General features: G+C 40.9%; 2 protein-coding genes across 3 annotated transcripts in view; one reads left to right on the forward strand and one right to left on the reverse strand.

Moving 5' to 3' along the window:
* DOCK8 (dedicator of cytokinesis 8) overlaps positions 1-26,124 on the reverse strand; it is a 271,022-nt gene that overhangs the window by 123,969 nt on the left and 120,929 nt on the right. For both annotated transcript variants that reach the window (XM_073669505.1, XM_073669522.1), the window contains 7 exons: positions 24,918-24,984; positions 22,892-23,041; positions 21,245-21,325; positions 15,460-15,619; positions 15,227-15,345; positions 12,656-12,743; positions 9,631-9,793 (listed from right to left, as the gene is read on the reverse strand). In XM_073669505.1, the coding sequence (XP_073525606.1) occupies positions 9,631-9,793; positions 12,656-12,743; positions 15,227-15,345; positions 15,460-15,619; positions 21,245-21,325; positions 22,892-23,041; positions 24,918-24,984 (828 nt within the window). The remainder of the gene's footprint in view (positions 1-9,630; positions 9,794-12,655; positions 12,744-15,226; positions 15,346-15,459; positions 15,620-21,244; positions 21,326-22,891; positions 23,042-24,917; positions 24,985-26,124) is intronic.
* Positions 495-7,721, forward strand: LOC141248800 (uncharacterized). The gene is made up of 4 exons (XM_073669466.1): positions 495-1,190; positions 1,490-1,600; positions 3,367-3,459; positions 3,684-7,721. The coding sequence occupies exons 1-3, from the start codon at positions 720-722 to the stop codon at positions 3,424-3,426; spliced, it is 642 nt and encodes a 213-aa protein (XP_073525567.1). The 5' UTR covers positions 495-719; the 3' UTR covers positions 3,427-3,459; positions 3,684-7,721.

Here is a 26,124-nt window from a genome sequence, read left to right on the forward strand (position 1 = left end):
AGAGACAGAAAAAGCAAGACAGACAGAAAAAGCAAGACAGACAGCCAGAAAAAAATAAGACTGAGAAAGACAGAAAAAGCAGGACAGAACAACAGAAAAAGCAAGACAGACAGAAAAAGCAAGACAGACAGAAAAAGCAAGACAGACAGAAAAAGCAAGACAGACAGACAGAAAAAAATAAGACTGAGAAAGACAGAAAAAGCAGGACAGAAAAACAGAAAAAGAGACAGACAGACAGAGACAGACAGAGAGACAGAGAGAGACAGAGACAGACAGACAGAAAAAGAGACAGAAAGAGAAAGACAGAAAGAGAAAGAATATAAAAAAGACAGTAAAGACAAAAGTGAAAGAAAAGACAAAGGAAAAAAAGAAGAAGAGAAAGAAAGAATCCCAAATGACATTATCTTATGCATCAAATGTTAGCAAACTACTATACACTGAAAAAGGAAGTGTTACTATACTTCTGGATTCTTTACTTCGTGTGCTGCATGGTAATTTCATTCTTACAGTGTGTCACAGTGACAGATGGTTTCTTAACTACAGTCAGGACAGCTGCCATCAGCTAACAAAGAGTTAATCTGTGGAATTTGGAGAACACTGATTCTGCCTGTCTTGCTGTCTGTGGCTCATAGAATAAGATCTCTTGCCTGAGGAGTGGAAGGACCAGACCGATTACACGCGTTCTCCTTTTGTGATCTCCTATTTAGCTAGTGTACACAATGAGAGGCACTTGCAGGTTGTTCTCTTTGCTTTCTTCATTGTGTTTTTTAGCTCCTCCAATTCAGGGCACTCGTACAGAACTGAGTTTATATCCTCAGGATGAAATTAGACTACTCTCTGAAGGTCTTCTCCAGATTGGGTCAGGATTAAAAAGGGAATTCAACCATACAAAACATCAAATCAAAAGCATTTTCCAGCAACTGAATCACTTCAATACATCTCTGGCAAAACTCTCTGGACAAGTCAATCAAGCGACTAAATTTGGAGAAGAACTAGGACAAAAAACAAGAAACTTTGAAGATAATGCTAAGCTGTATGAGATGCTTGCTGAAATTTCAGAGGAACTAGCTAGGCTGAAGGAAGAAGAATCCTCCCTGGACAACAAAATCAAGCCTTTAGAAAGCAAGATCCAAACTGCCCTGGACATAAGGCATGAAAGGGAATCTGTTCTCAACTCCTCTGAGATTCTGGTAGGTGTCTCTGATTACTTGTCAATTATCAAGGTAGCAGTGTTTCCAAAGTTTGGACCGGTGAACATTTCTCAAATACCAGTTGTTCTTACAGAAATGTGTAATGTATCACATGCCATAATAGTGCTTGACTGGATTTCATATCAATGTCATGAAAAGACAGTATTTATATTTTTAGGTAAGAATAAGTATAATTGCTCTACTTGTTAAAAAGTGAAAATCATATTGATACCCTACTTCTAAGTCTGTGTTAGAGTCCCCAGAAACAAAATATTGATTGCTGTTTTTCTTTTTCACAGGCATCTATTGAAAGGCAAAACATGCAAATTCTTTCCCTTCAAGCAATAGTGGACAGTCACCAAGACAAAATTGATTCCCAGGAAGCTAAAATTCAAAGATTGCAAAAGAAGGTAATTGTGAAACCGAAATATGGAAATGAATGAAATACCACTTACTGGTAAAATCATGACTTTTTCCTTAGCTCTTACTGCTCAGGGCTATAATTAGAGCATTACTGGAAATAACATAAGTCCGGCATGTTTTGTCTGATATCTTTCATGAACATAAACATTTTTATAAAACATTGTTCTATGGATAAAGTCTTGAAGGTGGTATGGGTAAAGGAATTGGTAATATGGACATATATTTTACATGTGGCATATTTACCCCAAATAGCAGATACATCCAAATTAAATCGCTGTATAGTGCTGTAAAAATATAGAAAAAGCATCATATTGTAAGAGGAGCTCTATAACACAAAAAAGGGCCCCTACTCTTTACTGACCAAATTTATTAGCTTCCTGGATGGAAAAGAATACTTGGGGTGATTGCACCTGATTATTTGGTGGCTTTTGGGAGCTAGCTAAGTGGATAATCCAGAGACTGGACATTTTTCACTTTTACGACCTGTCAGCTATACAGGATGCTTGGCTTTTTTTGTAATCCACATTTAACAATGAGGACTTGGAGCCCCTCATTCATTGCGGAGGTGGGGGAATTGTGCTCCTATTGATATTTTTTTTTCATGAATTGCCTAACTGGCAGATTAAAAAAAATGAGATATGTTTATGAGATACTGTACTTGTCAAAAAAGCCTGCCTTATTGAGGCGCTGGGTTAGCCAACAACTTCTTGTGTATACCAATATACGGCATATAATCTCAAGTTTTATCTAAAAGTTTGGACTGCTCCTGTTTTGGAGGGGTCTCATGTTCCTGCTTCCATAGTGATAATTCTGCAACTGGCTGATCCAAAGAGCACAAATTAATACAGGTATACTTGTAACCTTAAGGTGGTCAGCCATACACCTTTAGACAACTGTTGGCTAAACTCGTTTGGTCAACACTTATTCCTCCGGACCCCCCATAGATACATGAATACCTGGCTGGCCAAACATGCACATGTTCTCAATAGATGGTGTGTGAAGGGGGGCAAATAACAGACTCCTCTGGTGATGGCTTTTTTCCCTTGAAAACAAAGGATCAGGTTGCTGAAATGCCCATTCGGCTTTCCCCCAACATCTGCCAACATGGGAAAGTCAGGACTACCCCATACACTTTAAGTAGGTCCCTCTAAATTTGTCAGGTGTAGATGACATTAGTCTAATGTGTATGGATACCTTTAGTCCAATAACAATCCATGGCAGGAAATTATTTTACTCAGATATATTGTAGGACTCCAGCCATGGTCATTGCTGGTCTCGAGATTTGTTCATGGAACAGTTCCCACAGGCTTGATGATTGGCAAACTGCAAATAAATACAGTTCAAAACACTGTAAGACTATGTTCAAAACACATTTGTGTGAACATGTTCAGTGTATGAGTCTGGAAAGCTTGTGGTGCATACGACAAATGCAGCCACAGTCCTCCATTCACCGGACGGAGGACTAGACCTTTTGGTCTTCACTGGGGTACTAAGCACTAGCACACCATTTTACACACAACATACAGAACTTTCCTATACAGTGGGTTACTACAACAAAAAAAATTGTGGCCAATGGCTGAAATAAATGACTGAGGCATATGCCAGATGTATACATCAGGGATTCCTTTTAAGGTGGAACACAAAAACTAAAAAAGGAAATATTAAGGGTGACATTGGAGTAACAATTGACCATGAACAGTTTAGTAACTAAAACAAGAGCTGATTGTTAAGCATGGTGTCTATTATTCCACAGGCCAAATCAAAGTCCAAAAAGAGACGTAATCTGGGTGCTCGGGAACATAGCCAGGACTGAGCGAGATACCACAGATGGACTTTACCTGCTACAGTAAGTGTTCTTCTAAAATACACTTTACTGCTATTGTTCTTATGCTGAACCTACTTTATAAATGTATATATCTGTACATACAGAATATAGCACATGCATATTTTTTTTAAATATTATGAACAAAACTTTCTTTATACCCCTATAACATGGGCATTTACCATCTGTGATACAGACGTAAGTAATTTGTATATTTCTACACTAATTCCTATTTTGTCTCCTTACAGTTTAGACTTGAAAGTATTAGAACTACATTGACATGAAGAGGACGCGCTGGCCCTCTCGGTCACACGATTAGTGACTTGACTTCATGAAGAACTCAGCTATAATTTATTTCTTTGGAACTTCCTGCTTTGAATTTACAAAGCTGACCAATTCCAGTGCTAAATTCTAACTAGGTAACCCATCAGTCTTCTCTTCTCTGCATGCTTTATCTTTCCTCAGTGGAATTTAGTAGACCGTGAATTACTGAAGACTTTTCTGATCCGAGTAAAGCACATTCTGATCATCTGCGTAATGAAGCATGGTTGGACCCCTGGTAGCTGCGAGGTTGGTAACAGAAATGGAAACAATACTGAACTGATAAAATAAGTGGCGGCTGAGCTTGTTGCACATAATTGTACTAATGGAGTAGAAGACTGGCTAAGGGTAAGGCCAGATGGTGCGGCTGGCCACATGTGACCGAAACTTCCCCCTCCATGGACAATTGCTGCAGGACTTTGTTTCACAATTGTGTGGCCATTGACCCACCGTGGGTGGACGGAGCTGCGGCCTCACTGCCACCATTCCACCGCTGCACCGTGTGGCCAAATTCTAATAAGGTTGACCTCAACATGCCTATTTTAAATTACTGATCATAGCCTCTTGACTATATGGGACATGACCAAAAACAGGTACAGTTTTAAGGATGCTCAGCAGTAGAAAGTGGATTATTCATTATAAATCCCACATATTATTATAAACATAAAGTACCATAAGTAAATCAGCTGACCATTCAAAGTTGTATTTCTTAAAGGTAACCTAACAACTGATACACGTTGCTCAATGAGAAACATTGTGATGTTTCAGAGGAAAAACACACTTTAAATGCCACCGGGGACCAAGCCACACAGGAAACTAGTCAAAAAGCCGGGTCCCCGGAGGCTTCTCCCTGCCCACTGTCAATGACTGACAGGTCTCTCCCTATACATGCAAGCAGAGAGAGACTCATCACTCAAGGGAAGCGGGCAGAAAGAAGCCTTTAAAGTATCTTTTACTCTGAAAAGTTGCAGGGTTTCAAAGTCAGACATACATGGCTGAAATCATACAGACAGAGTCTGATACATGTTGCCTTTAACTACAATATTTATTGGCCATGAGCAGAAAGGTACGTTGCATGATGCTGAAATCGCAACGTTACAGGATCTCTGTGTCACATATGCTCATGATAGGCCTCCATTGCACAGAACTAGATAATTTTTAATGGATTGAAATAAAAAAATTTAATTAAATTCATTTGAATCCAAATGTGTCTGTGCAACAAGTTTTAAGCTGTACGGATTAATGGAGAAGGATTGGAACCTGGTGCTGCCCACTAAAGTTAAAGGATTATTCTAAAAAAAAACCAAGTTGTCCCCTATCTGTCCTGAACAGAGCAGAGGTGTGCATGTGAAGCCTCTGTTCCATTCATTGTCTACGGGACTGACTGTGTGCTGTGCTTGGCAGTCTCGTAGACAATGAATGTAGTGGAGGCTGTGCATTTGCACCTCTGCTTCATTAAGGCTCTTTAGTCCCGTTTTTGGGGAAAAACCCTTAAAGGGCAACTATATAATACATGATCTAAATTCTAAAGGATGCCACTATGCTGTATGATATCCATATGACCCAATAGTCTTGTGGTCAGGGACTGCCCATTTGGAAAAACCCAGTTAAAAAAATATCCTCATAGAAAAACAATGCGCAAAATGCTTTCGTATAGAATCCACGCCCCAAATGTAAAAGTTTGGTTTTTCTACTCTCAAATCCTGTTTTTGGAATGGTATCTAATGATGTAATATGGACTGTAATTTCAAAATGTCATATATTAATGTGTATTGCTACAGTTGTTATGTACATGACCAACTTTACACGCAATAATTTGTATCATTCCTAAAAATCTCTTTTGAACTTTTGCTACGATCTCAATGAATTATAGCTCCAATTGTCAAAACAGACCAATTTTACTCCATAATCCCTCACTAAGAAACTTCTGCTACAAAAAACTCATAAGAAAACATAACATATGTAGATTTTTATTTCAAAGCTGAGTGTAATAGCTGGATTTTGGTCCCGTCAGTGTAATTCTTCACTGCTATTTCGACATACAGTAACTCCCCTACCGGCACCAAACAGCTCATGCATGTAAATGTGGACGAACAGATTTGCTGCCAAGTAGGGCGAAGTTCAGAGAGCTGAGTGCACTTTTCATCTTCCTCCTGAATACATCTAGTACCCATTCAGCAGATCACTGCCGAGCAGACAAAGCACACAGTAACAATAAACAATACTAAAAAGAGAGACTTTTGGTACACATAGATTAATTGCTTTCCAGCCAGGAAATATTTACTGTATTGTGACCTCAGTCTGGAGAACAGATTTTATACATTTTTCTCTGTTCCTTGTGAGAGATAACATTTCTATATAATTATACTTCTCCAGCGAAACATTGCAAAATATTAGGGTCAATAAACTCAATGACTGTATATCTTCATTATACCCAAAATGTTCATAGTATTTTACAATTCATACATGGAAATAACATTGAGGTTTGGTTTTAAAAAGTAACTTCTGGGGTTAATGAAAAGAAAGGGGCTGTGTGCCAAAAAAATAGAGGAGTAGAATATATTCTTCAAATTCTTGCAGATCTCGCAAAGATGCTTGGTAGTCCTCCATTAGTTGATTGTAGGCTTCCAATGATGGCGGGTTTTACCAGCACTTACCCGCAGCAGTCAATCAGTAACCTTAGTTGCCAAGTGCTGGCAGCACCGACTGGCAAGCTCTTTAAAGGGAATGTATCACAGAAGCAGAATCAATCAGTTCAAAGCACCTTTTCCCATGAGTAGCCAAAGAACTTATTTGCACTCCACAAAAAAGTGCCCACTATAAATGGCACTATCCTCTCTGCTGGTCATCCATAGAAGAGACCACAAGGGCTTTATCCATGACTGCTTTCTTACGCAGGTGCTATATGTTCAGCCACTGGGATATTCTAACCAAGGGTCAGAACCTTTAGTACTCCAGCTGTTGTGAAACTACAACCTCCAACATTACCTAACATCCTCAGATGTCAGGGCATGCTGGGGTTTGTGGTTTCACAACAGGTGATATGCTACAGGTTGCTGATTCCTATTCGGGGATACTCAAATTTCATAAAAGTACATGTTCCTTGAAGTTTTAATGGATGCCCTCTGTTAAAAAACCCTCTGTCACTACAGGGGTGTATCGTAGATTTTTCTGTACCAAGATCTGAATGTTTGTGAGCGGAAATGAAGTACACAAGTTCATAGCTATAGAATTTACTGACAGCATGCAGAGATGTTCCACAACTTATTACACCAAAAGTAGGCTATACTTACAAACAGCTATAAAAAAAATCTTAAACATATTGCATATATCATAAAATCTTGGCTATGCCTCAGATATGTTGTCTTCCTAGTAGATGAACCACACATCCTAGGGCCGATATGATAAAAGGCAATTAAACTACCAAGGTGGCTCCATGCAAGCCCTTTACAGATGTTTCCATCCAGAGATGCCTAACAGTGTTTCTAACTTCTAAATTATTTTTAATACTACACTTTGAATAGCGCAAAAGTATCTACATATATGGCACATCCAAAGGAGTAGTAAAGGTGAGGAATACTCAGCAGTAATAAAGCAGCAGAGATTTATTCTGCTGTAAGGTGCTAAATTTAGGTGCGGACTACAAAATAGAGTATCTCAACTCTTATTAAGAAAGTAGAAGGTGCCTCTCTTCCCTTTTATGAGAAGAGTCAATGTGATCTGGGATAGTCTTGATTCCTCTAACTGCCATGTTTCTGACTGGTAATGTGCCCGCTGGCATTTGCACCTTTGCATTGTGACAATTCCTATTTAATGTTTTATACCTGTAACTTTTTACTGTATATATGCTGGCTTTAGCTGTAAGCATTTCTTGCTTTTTCTGTTAGCAGTTTTTGATACGCACCATATCTTGTTTTGCCCTTTGTTCTTATGTGGATACAAATAAAGACATGTTACCAGATAAACTTGTTGTTCTGTTTTGTTACATCGCTTTGAATTGGGAAACAATTTGACCTTGTAGATCTAGCAATTCTAGCTCTAGCTAGGAGGCTTCCGCACAGGCAATACTCTTATAAATGAGGGACTGCAGTAATAGGGGCAGGGACCAGAGAAGAACTGGGATTCATATCTAGAAACTGAATGGTTCTGTATTATCAATGATGGCATAAATATGACCTAATGGGGGTCTCCTCATTCAGGGCACCCTCTATGTGGCAAAAAGGAGAGCTGTTTTGGTAAGACTCTTGTGCGTCCATGCATTAGGTCACCATGTAATGCTACAACACTGCGGAGGTAATTTATGTGACTTACTACAGAGAACCAGCAGTGAGAGAAGGTGGGCATGGGACAATCAGATGATCACTGCCCCAGTTTCATTTTAAACCCTGATAGGGTATTTTTCTTTTCATAAAATAAGCGGAAAATCCTCAAAAAAATCACTGAGACGTCTTGTCATGAATCAAAATTACCCTTACAAGACTGTGGGTATGTGAAAAATCACAGATGGCATCAATGTGCCATCTGTTTGCTGTCCATGACTGAAGGTGGTGTTCACTACTTGGATAACACCTTCTTGATTTAAATGTTTGGCCCCGATAAAATAAAAAAGCTTATACTCACCTGCCGTGACGGTGCCGTTCCAGAGGTGTCAGCACTGGCAGTCCCGGGGCTCTCGAGCTGTTGTTGTGACACTTGAGCCCGGTGCCCAATCAGCATTGACGTCACTGTCCCCGCCTTCATACATCTTCAACATGAAGAGGAAGTCCAGGCTGCAGCTGATCTCTGACTTCCTCTTCATGTTCAATTCGACAGGAGGCGGAGACAGAGATGCCAGTGCTGATTGGGCACCAAGGTCACGTGTCACAACAACAGCACGGGAGCCCTGGGGACCGCGAGTGCCGACACCACGTCATCAGCGCTAGCACGGAGGGTGGAGTATACGTTTTTTTTATTTTATCGGAACCAAGCGTGGGGTATGACAAGGAGTTGTCCAAGTAGTGGACAACTTCTTTAACACTGTAAAGAATAGGAGAAGCTTTCAAACATATTTATTATTTATCCATATGTGAAAATCACTGATGGTAAATATTCACACCCTGACCAAACACCAATGAAAATCAGATCCAAAACACTGTTGAAACTCAAACCGTTTTTGAAGTATCAAAAAAATAACTAATGTCCAGGAATTTAGAAAGTTGTATTTCCTTTATTGTGCGATATTGGCATTCCCTCTTACATAGAGAAGTAGATGAAGAAGTGGAAATATATGTGTCCTAGGAGTCTGAATTCTGTATTTACTGATGTACTTCTATTGCTGAGTAAAACTAGCTTCACATATCCGAAATTCACCGTCCGAGTACTGACCTTGATTTACAAACCGGCCTCAGCAGACTAATGGGCCGGTCTGGACATCGTGGTTTACACTTGGATCCTGAATATCAGATGTGTGAAATAGGTCATATAAAATTATTTTTTAATTCAATGACAAGTTTTGCTTTAAAAAAATTAAATATGATTGATATACGGCGTTTGAATAAAATATGGTTGAGAATTGGGTAGATAGAAGAGAGGCTCATTGATCAGTATGTACAGTATTATCACTGGCATTGTACATAGATCACTTCTTGGTAATCAATTAGCACATTTTACAATTTCCTATTAATGACATAGGAAGGCATTCACAGATAAATACAGGCCCTTTGTTTCTCTCTCTTTTCCAGTAAATTGGCTGTGTGCATAGAAAAACTCCAAAGGGATTAATGATCCCACTGTACAACTGTTACATACATCAGAAATGAATATTCCATCTGTTTCTAAGAAACCGCCAAAAAAAACCTGTCTACTGCAAAGTGACCACATGAATCTACATCCTACCTGTAGAAGGTGTGAGGAACATAAACTTCTCTTATAGGAAACTCAAGGACCTCCTTAATGAGACGTGCCCGACCTTCAGGAAATGGCTTAACTGGGAGCAACTCAGGAGTAAGACATCCGATTAATCCATCGGAGGCTGGGGAGATTTCAAGCTTCAGCATACCTTAAGAAAGCAGACAGATTAAGGATAGATTTGTATGAGAATTGTCTTAAAAAATGATTCGATTTTTAATAAAAACTGAAAATCTAAGAAATATTGTTTACCAATGTCACTATAAAAAATTATATAACATTTAAAGTCGTTCTCCAGTCTATTCTTGGGATTGGCCATCAATATCAGATTGCTCAGGGGGTGGGACCCCCCACTGATCAGCTATTAGCTCCAGTGGTGGCCAGATCTATACATTGAACAGAGTTTCTGCAATGTGTAGTGGCCGCTGCTGAGAGCAGCACATCAGCTGATCTGCAGGACCCAGCAGCGGCTGCTAAATATTGAATCAATAGGTTATCAATATCATATGACCGGAGAATCCCTTTAAGTTAGTATTAGTTATTAGTAAACCATTATTATCACTAGCAATGATGATAATAATAGTAAAGTGTTTTGCAGCCTCCAAAACGCATAAATAAACTTTAAATAGTAAGTTAAAAAACTTTGTTGAATTATGTCAGACGCCCCCAATCCTCTGGTAGCTGCTTCATTCCCAGCTCTCGGCAGCTTCACTGTTGGTCCTGTATGCAACACAGGACTGCGCTTCATGTGTCGGCAAATGAATAAACCAATATGTAAAGGAGGTCAGCTGACAGCTTATATCAATATCAAAGCCAGACCCCTTCTCTCTCACAGCCAATGAATGGACAAGAGGGAACATGTGACATGGAAGTTTATACAATGCCTTGAAAAACTATTCTTATCGCGTGTACTTTTCCACATTTTTCCCATTACACCCACAAATTTAAATGTATTTTATTTGGGTTTTATGTGACATACCAATACAAAAGTAGCAAGTGTTTGTGAAGTGTAAAGGAAAGGTACATGGTTTTCTAATTATTTTAAAAATATGGAGAGCATCTGTGAACAGCAATTTTCAAGTCTTGCCACAGATTCTCAATGAGATTTAGGTCTGTACTTCTACTGGGCCATTCAAATACATTAATATGGTTTGATATATACTATTCCATTGTTGCTATAGCAGTTTAAGGTGGTTGTCCTGCTGAAAGAGAACCTACGCCCCAGTCTCGTCTTTTGCAGCCTCTAACAGGTTTTCCTCCAGGATTGCCCTATATTTTAGCTTCATCCATCTTCTCATCAACTCTGACCAGCTTCCCTGTCCCTGTTAAGGAATGGCGTACCCAAAGCATGATGTTGCCGCCACCATGTTTGACAGTGAGGATGGTGTTTTCAGAGTGATGTGCAGTTTTAGTTTCTTCTTGCCACTCTTCCATAAGTGTCAGATTTGTGGAGTACTTGACTAATAGTTGTCCTGTGGACAGATTCTCCCACCTGACCTGTGGATCTCTTCAGCTCCTCCAGAGTGACCATGAGCCTTTTGGCTGGTTCTCCAATTAGTGCTCTCCTTGCTTGAGATGTCAGTTTAGGTGGATGGCCATGTCTTCATGTCTTCGTAGGTTTGCAGTTGTGCCATACTCCTTCCATTTTTTGATGATGGATTATACAGTGCTCCGTGAGATGTTCATAACTTGAACTATTTTTTTTATAACCTAACCCTGTTTTACTCTTCTCCACAACGTTATCCCTGACCTGTCTGGTGTGTTCCTTAGTTTTCGGGATGCTGTTTGATCTCTAATGTTCTCAAACAAACCTCGGAGGCCTTCACAGAACAGTTGTAGTTATACTGAGAATAAATTACACAAAAGTGGACTCAATGTAATATTTATGTGACTTCTGGGGCAATTGGTCACACAGGATTTTATTTAGGGGTATCAGACTTCAGGGGTGCTGAACACAAACGCACATTACAATCTTCAGATTAATAAATGTAAAATAATTAGAAACCCCATGTATCATTTCCTTTACACTTCACAAATACTACCTTGTGTTGGCATATCCCAATAAAATATATTTAGGTTTGTGCATGTAACGGGAAAAAATGTGGAAAAGTTCACAGGGTATGAATACTTTTTCAAGGCATTGTACAGGAGCAGTAAGCCAGTCTCCTTTATATACTGCTTTGGTAAACTGCGGACACAGGAAATGCTGTCCTATGCAAAGCACAGGACCGGAAATGAAGCTGCCAGGACCCAGGAAATGTTACCAGAGGATTAGGCATATTTGAAATGTATTAGCAAATTACATATTTTATTGCAAGTTACAATATTGGTAAAACCTATTTTTTTCTTTTTGGAGGGGTGAGGGGTGGAGATGGGTGAGGGGAGTTGAACAACCTCTTTAATTTCAATATACAGGAAAATGCCTCTAATGTGGAATTATTGTAACCCAACATGTTAGGTCCCATTTACAAAAATGATACGTGATACAGTGGACATAAAAATATTTCAGCAATATTGTACATTTGTTTCCTCTGATTTCAAATAGAGGCTATTTCTTCTATAGTTAAATACAAGGAATCTGTGAAAAATTAAAAAGTGTGGCATGTTCCAACCCTGTAAACATTACTTCTAGAGGAGAATACGGTGATTCATGGAGGCACTATATGGCAGCACAAGTGCTCTGTGACTATAATACATCTAGTTTGACAGTACACCAGTGTGAAGCTTCCAAAAAAATAGAATTTAAAAAAAAAAATTGACAAAGAAATGAATGTATTATATTGTAATAAATTCCAGATATGCCCCATAACATCATCTTTATTTTAAGACTCACCCCTGATCATCTACAGTATATAAGAAGTGAAGCTACTCTATCATTCTGTCGTTTAATTTTCCCCCCATCGGTAACAAAGGCTTGTATTGAAGCATTATAAGCAAACCAAAAAACAATAGGAATACTGTTCCTTAGTCAGTACAAAGTTCACCACGTCACACATGGCACTACTGCCCTCACCTGGTATACATTTTGCTCGCTTTTGCAACGATCTTTTATAATCAGCTAAGTGCTTGAATAAGTCTTCATCACTTAGTTTATCTCCTTCCTAGTAAAAAAACAAAAACATATACATCAAATGTAGTATATTGTATCTGTATGTATATATATATGTGCGTGTAAGTCATAGAGTAAATACAGTCCTGGCCGAAAGTGTTGGCACCCTTGAAATTTTTCCAGAAAATGAAGTATTTCTCCCAGAAAATTATTGCACATATGCAATATATGAAAATATTGCATTATTGCAAATATGGGCCGGACAACATTGTTGACACCCTCAACTTACTATTTGGTTGGACACCCTTTGGAATAAATGACTGCAATCAATCGCTTCGTATAACCATCAAGCTTCTTACACCTCTCAACTGGAATTTTGGACCACTCTTCTTTTACAAACTGCTCCAGGTCTCTCATATTTGAAGAGTGCCTTCTACCAACAGCAATGTTAAAGGGGTTGTCCACTACTTTTACATTGATGCCCTATCTGTAGGATAGGACATCAATATTTGATCGTCCGGGGTTCCGCACGCGGCACCCCCACCGATCAACTATCATCGGTGCCGGCGGCGGCCGCCGGCCGGAAGTTCTCACCTGCGGGGCTCTGCCGTCAAGTGATAGTGGCCGCCGCGGTGTACTGCAGATCTGCCTCCCATTCAATTGAATAGGAGGCGGATGTGCAGTACACCGCGGCGGCCACTACCACTTGACGGCAGAGCCCCGCAGGTGAGCACTTCCGGATAGTGGCTGCCGCCGGCACGGATAACAATGAAAGTGGAATCTAGGACTTCAGTAGAGGGCAAATTACTTTCGAAAAGGTTGCAAAGTTGTGAGATATGCTCTTCTGTGAACCGACCGCATATTATTTATTTCTTTTGGTGGGGGCAATTAGAACCTCTACTATGGGGCCCCATGATTTCTATGCATGCCCCTGACAGCAACCCAGTCCAGTGATTGGCTGCAGTGCTGTGTCACAATTGCTACCTATAAACAATCACTGGAGCAGCAAAACAGAATCAGCCCTGGACTTGTGAAATATGAGCATCATCCAATTTTATAATTTTTAATATGAGAGTGAGGATTTTGGAAAGAAAGTTGAAAGGAGAAAGCCCATGTAAAATGATTGGGGACCAAATTTGTGTCAGGATCTATTTTGCATGTGTTATTACCATATTTATGCTGTGCTTAATATGTTCTTTCAGATGTTTCAGACATTCTCCTTTTTTAGTGCTTGAGATGAATCAATGTGAAGCGCCTACTAAGGTTTTATTGTATTTCTATTCATAGAGTCCTATAGAAGATACACGATATATGAACTGCGTACCAGGTAGCAATCTGAAGGTCGATTGAAGCATTTGCACTTTACGTACACATATAAGGATGAACATAGTTACTGATAGTTAATATCTTCATTGTGAAGTTCTTTTGTATATGGCTATGGATTTATATTACCCCACTGGTGGTTACGTATTTCCTCCCTAGTGTGTTTTTTAATTACAATTTTTGTTGTACTAATCATTTGTTGGGCTATTTTTATTGGGTTTAATTTGATAGGTGGCAAATACCATACACTACTTAAAGAAACTAAATGTTAATAAAACATGCCCTATGTGTAGAAACTTGGTTATCAACAAATCTTTTGGAGGGAGTCATGTCCTAAGGCCCATACACATTAGACGGCCATTCGGCCCAGTATTCCGTGTTCTGATGAGCAAGTTGAGAAGTCTTCTGTGGGCTTATCTTCGGAAGAACAAAGCAATAGGCAGTTCGAAATCGGACATGCCCAATCGTCATCTTCCCTGACAATCAGTTGGCCAGAAGAGCCCCTATACGCATACCGATACTGGCAGGTGCGGCCGGTATTAGTTTGATATGTATGGGGGTTTATCTCAGAAGGGTTAAGTCCAAGGCCTTATGTACATAGAGGCAGTATAACTTAGCTTTCCATTAGCTGCGAAAGGCTGAAGCAGATTTGCCTGCAAGCACCAAATGCCTGGGCCACATTCTTAAGAAACATAAAAATCAGCTAAACCTAGCAATTTTGAAAAATGATCTGATGGTTTTACATGAACTGGAGACCCCTCCATGGCAGATGTTGGATTCTTTTGTTTCAACTGCGGGTAGTGAGTTGCTGGAAGAGCAGTATTAAATAAACCTCCACGCTTGCTTGGTCCGAGTGTACATTTATGGTTCAGGAGAAGTAGCTAAGGTATATTTGTGTAGATTAACAATGTATCAAAAGGAAATAGCCATGTAATTATAGATGTGGTGCAGCTTACAATTTAATTATTATTTAATTTATTTTACTCGTTATATAGCGCCATTAATTCCACTGCGCTTTACAGACATTATCGGAACTGTCCCCATTGGGGTTCACAATCTAGATTCCCAATAGATAATACCATTTAATTACCAGTCAGAGAACATTTGGGTTTGTATTTATGGAAACATAGTGTGTATGCTGATATCTACAAAATATGTGACACATTAGACCACAGGATAAGGCATATACAAGAGATATACAGTATCTTTCACCTGCTTAAAGAAAGTGGTTTGTGCAATTGTTGTGGGCTTAAATGGTGATGTTGAGCCTTCGTCTATTGAGCTCCCTCTCCTTGAAGGCCCCAGTGAGGATCTCCGGTCAGCCGTCTTACCTGTGTTAGTAGAAGAAGATATAAAAGGTTTATATAGACATTTTAAGTGGCGATATCTACATATGACTGTTGTTTTCTTATTATAACAAGATATAGTAGAAAGTATGGGCATACCATTCCCATTTTCTGATTCTGAGGATTCTCTTTCCAGAGTCATAACATTAATACAACTTTGGAGACTAATTGGTATCCAAGCAAAAGGCATACGGTATCTTCCTAAACGTTGACAAAAGTTTTCTGCTTGAGATTTAAGTTTTTCTATTTTTTCTTTTGTCTGCAACAAAAGGAAATACAAGTCAATAAATATGCACAAAATAGAATAAAAGTGCTTCTGGGTTACAATTATGATAGTATTTGTACAGAATATCTTTTGCTTACAGAGAATCTATTACAACAATTACATATTACCATATTTTTCAGACTATAGGACTCACTCTTTTCCTCCAAAATTTTGGAGGAATGTGGGGGGTGCGTCTTATAGTCCGAACATATGTTCTGTTGCTGTGGGTGGTGAGGGGGAGCGTCAGCGGGGGATGAGCGAGGCACAGGAGGCAGCAGCGGGGGATGAGTGGGGCACAGGAGGCAGCAGCCGTCTGCTGCAGTCTAGCTGTGCCCGCTACTAAAGAAAATTAATATTCATTTTCCTTAATAGTTGGCATACTGTAGCCGCAGCACGGCTCCTGCTGCGGCCGGCGGTCTGTGTGCCCGCTATTAAAGCCCAAGAATATTCACTACAATCCACTCCCATTAGTTGTAGTGAATATCCATGGTCTTTAATAGCAGGCACACTGACAGCTGAGCAGCAGCAGGAGCCGCACTGTGGTACAGTGTGCTGGCTATTGAACAGACTGAATGGTCACTGCTCCCCTCGCACAGAGTCCCGGCGTGGGGAGCAGTGACTATTCCAGCACAGCACTTCACTGTGTGAGGGACGCCATGCGCGGCTCACACTGTGAGTGACGGCAGCAGAGCAGGACGCAGCTCTGGAGGAGAGAGGAGGTGAGTTTGATTGTTTTTTTTTCTTTGTGGGCAGCGTGATGGGGATCAGAGGGTGTCATGCATACCAGGATGGAGGGGTGCCAAGCATACCAGGTTAAAAGGGTGCCATGCAAACCAGGATCAAGGGGTGCCATGCATACCAGGATGGGGGAATCAAGGGGTTCTATGCATACCAGGATGGGGGAATCAAGGGTTGCCATGCATACCAGGATCAAGGTGTGCCATGCATACCAGGATCAAAAGTGCCAGGCATGCCAGGATCAAGGGGTGCCAGGCATGCCAGGATCAAGGGGTGCCAGGCATACCAGGATCAAGGGGTGCCAGGCATACCAGGATCAAAAGTGCCAAGCATACCAGGATCAAGGGGTGCCATGCATACCAGGATCAAGGGGTGCCATGCATGCCAGGATGGGGGATCAAGGGGTGCCATGCATGCCAGGATGGGGGGTCAAGGGGTGCCATGCATACCAGGATGGGGATGACGGTCATGTATACCAGGATGGGGATGAGGGCCATGTATACCAGGATGGGGATGAGGGCCACGTATACCAGGAAGGAAAATATTAACAGAATTGGGGGACATTACCCAAATACCAGTGTCAGCAGCAGACCCCCTTCCCCATAACAGTGCATCAAGACCACATTTTTTGCTTACATTTTTTTTTCTATTTACCTCCTCTAAAACCTAGGTGTATCTTATGGTCCGGTGCGTCTTATAGTCCGAAAAATAAGGTATTTTATTCACTTTAGTATGATATACAGTCATGGCCGAAAGTGTTGGCACCTCTGAAATTGTTCCAAAAAATTAAGTATTTCTCCCAGAAAATTATTGCAGTTAGACATGCTTTGTTATATGCAGGGTGGGCCATTTATATGGATACACCTAAATGAAATGGGAATGGTTGGTGATATCAACTTCCTGTTTGTAGCACATTAGTATATGGGAGGGGGGGAAACTTTTCTAGATCGGTGGTGACCATGGTGGCCATTTTGAAGTCAGCCATTTTGGATTCAACTTTATTTTTTTAAATGGGAAGAGGGTCATGTGACACATCAAACTTATTGTTTCAGATGCTGCACATCTCGTATCTTGATGGTATGGTGTGGTATGTGGGGTACAAAGATAGTTGGGCCATTCTTCATCAATGGAAACCTCAATGCCACTGGATATCTGAAATTGCTACATGATGATGTGTTGCCCTCTTTATGCACTGAAGATGGCACGTTCCCTGAGTTTTTCCAACAAGATGGTGCACCACCACATTATGGGTGTCAGGTCCGAGCATTCCTACATGAACAGTTTCCTGGAAAGTGGATTGGTCACTGTGGGCCAGTTGAATGGCCACCAAGGTCTCCCGATCTGACCCCCTTAGACTTTTATCTTTGGGGTCATCTGAAGGCAATTGTCTATGCTGTGAAGACGAGATGTGCAGCATCTGAAACAACGGATACTGGAAGCCTGTGCTAGCATTTCTTCTGCGGTGTTGCTATCAGTGTGTCAAGAGTGGGAGAAGAGGGTTGCATTGACAATCCAACACAACGGGCAGCACTTTGAACACATTTTATAAGTGGTCATAAACTTGTAAAAAACTCATGAAAGAATAAAGTTACGTTAAAACCAAGCACACCATTGTTTGTCTTATGAAATTCTCAGTAAGTTTCATGTGTCACATGACCCTCTTCCCATTGAAAAAAATAAAGTTGTATCCAAAATGGCCGACTTCAAAATGGCCACCATGGTCACCACCCATCTGGAAAAGTTTCCCCCCTCCCATATACTAATGTGCCACAAACAGGAAGTTGATATCACCAACCATTCCCATTTAATTTAGGTGTATTCATATAAATGGCCCACCCTGTACATGTTTATTCCCTTTGTGCGTATTGGAACAAGTATGAGAACAACAAAAAAAAAGAGAAAAAAGGCAAATTGGACATAATTTCACACAAAATCCCAAAAATGGGACGGACAAAATTGTTGGCACCTTTCCAAAATTGTGGGTAAACAACTTTGTTTCAAGCATGTGATGCCCGTTCAAACTCACCTGTGACAAGCAACAGGTGTGGGCAATATGAAAATCACACCTGAAACCAGATAAAAAGGGGAGTTGACAATCTTTGCATTGTGTGTCTGTGTGTGCCACACTAAGCATGGAGAACAGAAAGAGGAGAAGAGAACTGTTTGAGGAGTTGAGAACCAAAACTGTTGAAAAATATCAACAATCTCAAGGTTACAAATCCATCTCCAGAGATCTTGATGTTCCTTTGTCCACAGTGTGCAACATAATCAAGAAGTTTACAATCTATGGCACCGTAGCTAATCTCCCTGGATGAGGATGGCAGAGAACAATTGATGAAAGGTTGCAACGTAGGATGGTCCAGATGGTGGATAAGCAGCCCCAATCAAGTTCCAAAGAAATTCAAGCTGACTTGCAGGATCAGGGTGCATCATTGTCAGCGCAAACTATCCATTGACATTTGAATGAAATGAAACACTATGGCAGGAGGGCCAGGAGGACCCCACAGCTGACAGAAAAAAATATATAGACTGCAGCTTGCCAAAAATGTACGCAAGTCAAAATATTTCTGGAAACGCGGCTTGTGGACAGATGAGACCAAGATAGAGCTTTTTGGTAAAACACATCATTCTACTGTTTAGTGACAACGGAATGAGGTCTAAAAAGAAAAGAACACAGTACCTACAGTCAAATATTGTGGAGGTTCAAAGATGTTTTGGGGTGATTTTGCTGCCTCTGGCACTGGGTGCCTTGACTGTGTGCAAGGCATCATGAAATCTGAAGATTACCAAAGGATTCTGGGTGGCAATGTAGTGCCCAGTGTCAGAAAGCTGGGTTTGCATCCTAGGTCATGGGTCTTCCAGCAGGACAATAACCAATTGTTGATGGTTATAGGAAGCGATTAATTGCAGTTATTTATTCCAAAGAGTGTGCAATCAAATAAAATATTAAGTTGAGGGTGGCAACAATTTTGCCAGGCCCAAGTTTGGTGTTTTGTTTGAAATTGTGTCTAATTTGCCTTTTTTTCTGGTTTTTTTTGTGTTGTTCCAATACACACAAAGGAAATAAACATGTGTATAACAAAACATGTGCAATTTCAATAATTTTCTAGGAGAAATACTTCAATACTTCATTTTCTGGAACAATTTCAAGGGTGCCAACACTGTCAGCCATGACGGCACAATATATATATATATATATATATATATATATATATATATTATATATATAGTCATAATTGTAGTTATAATTATACAGATAAAAGGCTGGAGGTCTTGGATCACTGCCTGCACTCCCAGCTATGAACAGATAATTGAAGCGGGTGATCTGGAGAGCAAACATGGAGTGTTTATACAGAGTAATTAACAAGTAGATGACAGTTGGAAGGGCAAACTTTGACTGTGTACATCCTAATTACTATGTGTGAGTGTGGGAAACGGAGTCCCCCTTTACAGTAAAATCTAAGGCACGTGTGTCACGAGCGAGTGGTGTTTGCGACAAACCATCTATTTACACACTAGATGGTGGCCCGATTCTAACGCATCGGGTATTCTAGAACAGGGGTCTTCTGCTCCGCGTTTCACTGTGAGTGACAGATTGTGGGCGGGGTTATTCTCCATCGCGTCACACCCGGCATCCACCGCGCGCCCATTCATTGAGAGAGCGCGCGGTGGATGCCGGGTGTGATGCGATGGGGGATAACCCCGCCCACAACCAGTCACTCACCATGGAACGCGGAACAGGAGACCCCTGGCTGCAGCCGCAAATAGTCGTGACGTAAGCGGAAGCAAGAGCCGGCTGCAGCCGGGGGTCACGTGCTGCCTGTGTGCGGTCAGCGATAGCGCCGCGCACAGGCAGTATTGGCAACATGAGGTATTTACGAAATTCATTAGGGGCCCCGGGGGGGGATACATTGGGGGGTTAATTTAAAGTAGCCGCGCCAATATAGCTGATTGGTCGCGGCCGACCGGTTCAAATCCCGCACCAATTCGAGGCCAGACTGCGCCTGTCGCAGATTGGTCGCGGCCGGCTGGTGCGACCAATCAGCGACGCGGGATTTCCGTTACAGACAACCAAACAGAATTAGACAATTATAGATATAGATATGCACACACACAAATATATGTAGATTAACAACAATAATAATAATCATTATATTTCACACTGGTGCTTTTTTTATTTTCTCGTGACAATTGGAAAATTCCAATTTTCAGACTAGGCACTAGAACAATCACAATTAGCTGATCCTTTCTATTTTTTGTAACTCACTCGTCAGTTTTGCTGTATAGATTGGGTCAGAATGGTTAGAGAAATCTCATTATCACAGGAGGAAGCAAAAATGACAGCTGAACTTAGTTGCTCTATTATGGTCTCATTCACACTGGCCAACAAAACTTTGTTGAGATAGAAGGATTGTTACAGTAAGCCTGTATCCATACAGCAATCACATTATCAATCCCCTGTATACACAGTGTGTTGTGCTAATGTCCATGATAATTTAATAGCATGTATAAATGATCCATTTAACTAACAAGCAAAACAGTAATTTGTTGGCTGATCGTGGCATGTTTACATGGGACCATCATCATGAATGAGAATCCTTATGAACGCCTGTTTGCTGATCGGTTCTTGCTGTACACAAAGACAAGGTGCTGTAGGCATCTCCCCTATCTTTATGGTCTCTAGGGAAGTTCTGTGCTTAATAATGTCCTGGAGATGGTAATAATGTATAACTGTCTACATAGACAATACAGGCAGGCAGTGTGGGCCTCCAAGGATACCGTCACACATTTTAATCTACAAGATGAAACAAAGGTTAAATATATGAGCTATTCCCTTTCAGTTATTAGCAATGATACATTTATTATCCATATATATGATACCTTTCCACCCTCAGAATCTTTTAACACCATGTATGGCTCAGCACAGTCAGAGATTTCTCCCTGTTGAAGAACTTTTTCAATCTGTAAGACATATCAGAATAAATCAAATGAAGGTCATCTCTAGCTGTCACATCTCATATGAGTAATTATTACCACTTTTATGTACATTTTCACCTAAATGCTAAAAGTTACAACGGTTACTCCAATTTCAGCGTTTAAAGGTTACTCATTATACAATGAAAAAATAGACTTTTTACCAATTACTTGCAATTTTAAACAATTTTAAAGATCTATTCTTGCAATTCTTCAATAACAGCCTTCACCCTTTACTTCCAGTGTATGTTCTGGTCATGTTAGGGGCATACTGGAGCACAGCTCATTATAGGGCAGAACTCTGCTAACTGTTCTGTAATAAGTCAGAAACCTGGGTGGTGAAAATCTACCAGGCTGCTGCAGCCAATCACTGTTGTCAGCGGTGATGTCTACATGAAAAGACCAAGGCCAGTAATTAGCCACAGTGGTCACATGGATGTATAAAATGTGATTGCAGCAGCAAAAAAAACAAAGACCTGGGGGCTACTGCTGCTGCTGGAACCAGGTGCTGTGAGGTGGGAGGGAGAAGGTAATTCAATAAATTAGTAATAATACAGAATTTAACAAAGTTGCTGTCAACAGATCTTCTAATTATTCGATGCACTTCCCCAAAAACTGCAGCAGCCCTGTGTCACCGCAGTCTTTTCACTGCTCCATTGCACAATGAGGTAACGTACTAAGGAAGCAAGTGTTTCCCTGCAAAATTAGCAGACTGTGCAGGGGAGCAGTGAAAAGATCAGTGTCACAGGACCACTATGGTCAAACCTCAGCGCCGCTGATCTGTGTGAATGCAGCCCTGGAGCATATGTCTAAGGGCGCGCATAAATCGGAGCGAGATCGGTACGCAGTGCACGGACTGGTCGGCGGCTCTCCCTACACGAGCATGACAGCTGCATAGAAATACATTAAGCTGTCACGTTTGGGTAGGAAAAGCCTCCATCCTAATTAATATTTTAATTAGTTTGTAATCTGCTACAGGTGTGATTATCCCAGTAATCCTTTAAACCCCATAGGCAGGGATCATATGGGAGTATAAGAAACTGGGCTATTCACATTCGCTAAGTGCGGACTTGTATGGCTCCATTGCTTGCATTGTTTTGAGCTACATTCTACTGCATGTACTATCCAGCCCATGAGAAAAATCACATATTGGCTGCAATTGGTCCATGCGCAGCCTGTGTGTGGTCCGTCACGCCTACGGACAGTGTAACGGCAAAAACACGTGATGGAACCAGCCCTTACCCTGCAATTCTGTTCATTAACACATACAATTCACACCATGCAATTATTAATTATTCATCTTATTCGGGCAGGTAGGCTGGGCAAACATATTGCAGCAGCGAAGTAATGTGCACAATGGCCAAGAGCCACGTGGCCATACCCAATCATGGTATACTATGAAATGTCATAGATCCGATGCAACTACAGGATAAACACTTGCTATAAATTCTCCCTAAATATCGCACAACACCATATGTAAGGCTTACAGTCCTCCACATTTGAGTCCCAGGCAGACAAACGGATATGAGATCACCCTATATACAACATGCTCACCTTCACTACCAAGAAGATATCTGTGGAGAGATAGGTAATGGAGAAGATTGCACTTCTCGCTTGGCTTGAAGGGGCCACAGAGGGTGTATGACTTCGTAGATTCTGTTTCAAAGCTTCGGAGTTCAAATCACAATGAAAATTCTCTGAAATCTAGCAAGAAAAGTAAGGCATTGTGTTTCATTTCATCGCAGTTATAAAATAACATTGAAAATAATTCCTGGAGACAAATAAATATACAGTAAATCACTTTTAAAACTTGTGTAATGCAAGTAGGTTGTTTTGTCAGAAAAAATATACCCTCCCTCCCCCAAAACAGATGCATATATTTGTTTTCATTCTAGTGCAGTATACAGTACAGACCAAAAGTTTGGACACACCTTCTCATTTAAAGATTTTTCTGTATTTTCATGACTTTGAAAATTGTACATTCACACTGAAGGCATCAAAACTATGAATTAACACATGTGGAATTATATACTTAACAAAAAAGTGTGAAACAACTGAAAATATGTCTTATATTCTAGGTTCTTCAAAGTAGCCACCTTTTGCTTTGATGACTGCTTTGCACACTCTTGGCATTCTCTTGATGAGCTTCAAGAGGTAGTCACCGGAAATGGTTTTCAATTCACAGGTGTGCCCTGTCAGGTTTAATAAGTGGGATTTCTTGCCTTATAAATGGGGTTGGGACCATCAGTTGTGCTGTGCAGAAGTCTGGTGGATACACAGCTGATAGTCCTACTGAATAGACTGTTAGAATTTGTATTATGGCAAGAGAAAAGCAGCTAAGTAAAGAAAAATGAGTGGCCATCATTACTTTAAGAAATGAAGGTCAGTCAGTGCGAAAAATTGGGCAAACTTTGAATGTGTCCCCAAGTGCAGTTGTAAAAACCATCAAGCGCTACAAAGAAACTGGCTCACATGAGAACCGCCCCAGGAAAGGAAGACCAAGAGTCACCTCTGCTTCTGAGGATAAGTTTATCCGAGTCACCAGCCTCAGAAATCGCAGGTTAACAGCAGCTCAGATTAGAGACCAGATTAATGCCACACAGAGTTCTAGCAGCAGACACATCTCTACAACTGTTAAGAGGAGACTTTGTGCAGCAGGCCTTCATGGTAAAATAGCTGCTAGGAAACCACTGCTAAGGACAGGCAACAAGCAGAAGAGACTTGTTTGGGCTAAAGAACACAAGGAATTGACATTAGACCAGTGGAAATCTGTGCTTTGGTCTGATGAGTCCAAATTTGAGATCTTTGGTTCCAAACACCGTGTCTTTGTGCGACGCAGAAAAGGTGAACGGATGGACTCTACATGCCTGGTTCCCACCGTGAAACATGGAGGAGGAGGTGTGATGGTGTGGGGGTGCTTTGCTGGTGACACTGTTGGGGATTTATTCAAAATTGAAGGCATACTGAACCAGCATGGCTACCACAGCATCTTGCAGTGGCATGCTATCCCACCCGGTTTGCGTTTAGTTGGACCATCATTTATTTTTCAACAGGACAATGACCCCAAACACACCTCCAGGCTGTGTAAGGGCTATTTGACCAAGAAGGAGAGTGATGGGGTGCTACGCCAGATGACCTGGCCTCCACAGTCACCAGACCTGAACCCAATCGAGATGGTTTGGGGTGAGTTGGACCGCAGAGTGAAGGCAAAAGGGCCAACAAGTGCTAAGCATCTCTGGGAACTCCTTCAAGATTGTTGGAAGACCATTTCCGGTGACTACCTCTTGAAGCTCATCAAGAGAATGCCAAGAGTGTGCAAAGCAGTCAATCAAAGCAAAAGGTGGCTACTTTGAAGAACCTAGAATATTAGACATATTTTCAGTTGTTTCACACTTTTTTGTTAAGTATATAATTCCACATGTGTTAATTCATAGTTTTGATGCCTTCAGTGTGAATGTACAATTTTCAAAGTCATGAAAATACAGAAAAATCTTTAAATGAGAAGGTGTGTCCAAACTTTTGGTCTGTACTGTGCATTAGCTTTAAACATGACATTTCCTAGTATATTACAGTTTATTACCTTTTTTCTCTCTTTACAGTCATAAAGTGCAATAGTTGCAAACACTGGCTCAATGTCAATGTCAAATCTGTTCAGAATAAGGGGAAGAAAAAGGAGTTAAGTTTCATTAAGTACATAAATGAATATATGTTTTTAAGGGAAACCTTTCACATCAAATATACAGCCCTGTCTGCGGGAAACAGAATAGTGTCAGAGGCAACAAACAGAATAGCTTTATGTGTGGGTTTGATCATTTACTATTTTATCCCTTATAGGTAAAGACGGTAGAATTGTTTTGCAGGACCCAAGTGGCCAGGTCAGTATTCCGTGACTGCTGGACAGGAGCCTCACGAATCTCCTCTTACCTAAAAGCATCTGCAGCTCCTCTTTGGCATCATCATTGCATTTTGATGCACACACGATGTCGCACTAGCTAGACTACTCAAAAGAGGAGCCGCGGATGCTGTCAGGTAAGGGCTCATGCAAACATCCATTTATCTCGGTCTGATCATGGACCACAAAGCATGGATTGGCTGCAGGTCTCTCCACCGGAGCATAACAGCTTCATCCCGGCTCCAAGACTTCTCCCGAGCTGCACCTATTCTTTGGAATGCTCTTCCCCAAGAAATTAGGACTAATCACAATTTAGGGCAGCCTATTACATTCCCTAATCTAAGTCCTTTTATATATAGCTCATTCACTATTTCTCCAAACATAATTCTCCACCAAACTCCACTGCACCCAAAAGCACTACAAATACTGGCTGGTGACGAGCTCATGCAGCCTTTATCTATCCCTCATCACCTCAAGATGGCTGGACCATCATTGTAAATAAGCCCCTGTACTTTGTGTCACCCCCACCTCATTGTAGATTGTAAGCTCTTACGAGAAGGGTCGTCATTATTTTTGCTTTAATTGTTGTATTATCTTTAACTATTACTTATGACTGTTGTACATGAACCTGTGAATTGTAAAGCGCTGCGGAATATGTTGGCGCTAAATAAATAAAGATTATTATATATTTCTATAAGGCAGTCACACTCGGGTCGAGAGGCCCACGGCCGGTCTGTGCATTGCGATCCATGGTCGGACCAAGATCCACAGAAGTCTGCATGATCCCTAAGGGGAAATTCGCAGGGCTCCCATCTAGCAGTCACAGAATACTGACTTGGCAGCTGGACCAGGGTCCTGCAAAACAATTCTCTTATTTCTATTTCTATTCATAGGC

This window comes from Phyllobates terribilis, unplaced genomic scaffold (assembly GCF_046119375.1).
Source record: "Phyllobates terribilis strain yellow unplaced genomic scaffold, ASM4611937v1 Scaffold_1__5_contigs__length_1240528914, whole genome shotgun sequence".
NCBI classification, from domain to species: domain Eukaryota; kingdom Metazoa; phylum Chordata; class Amphibia; order Anura; family Dendrobatidae; genus Phyllobates; species Phyllobates terribilis.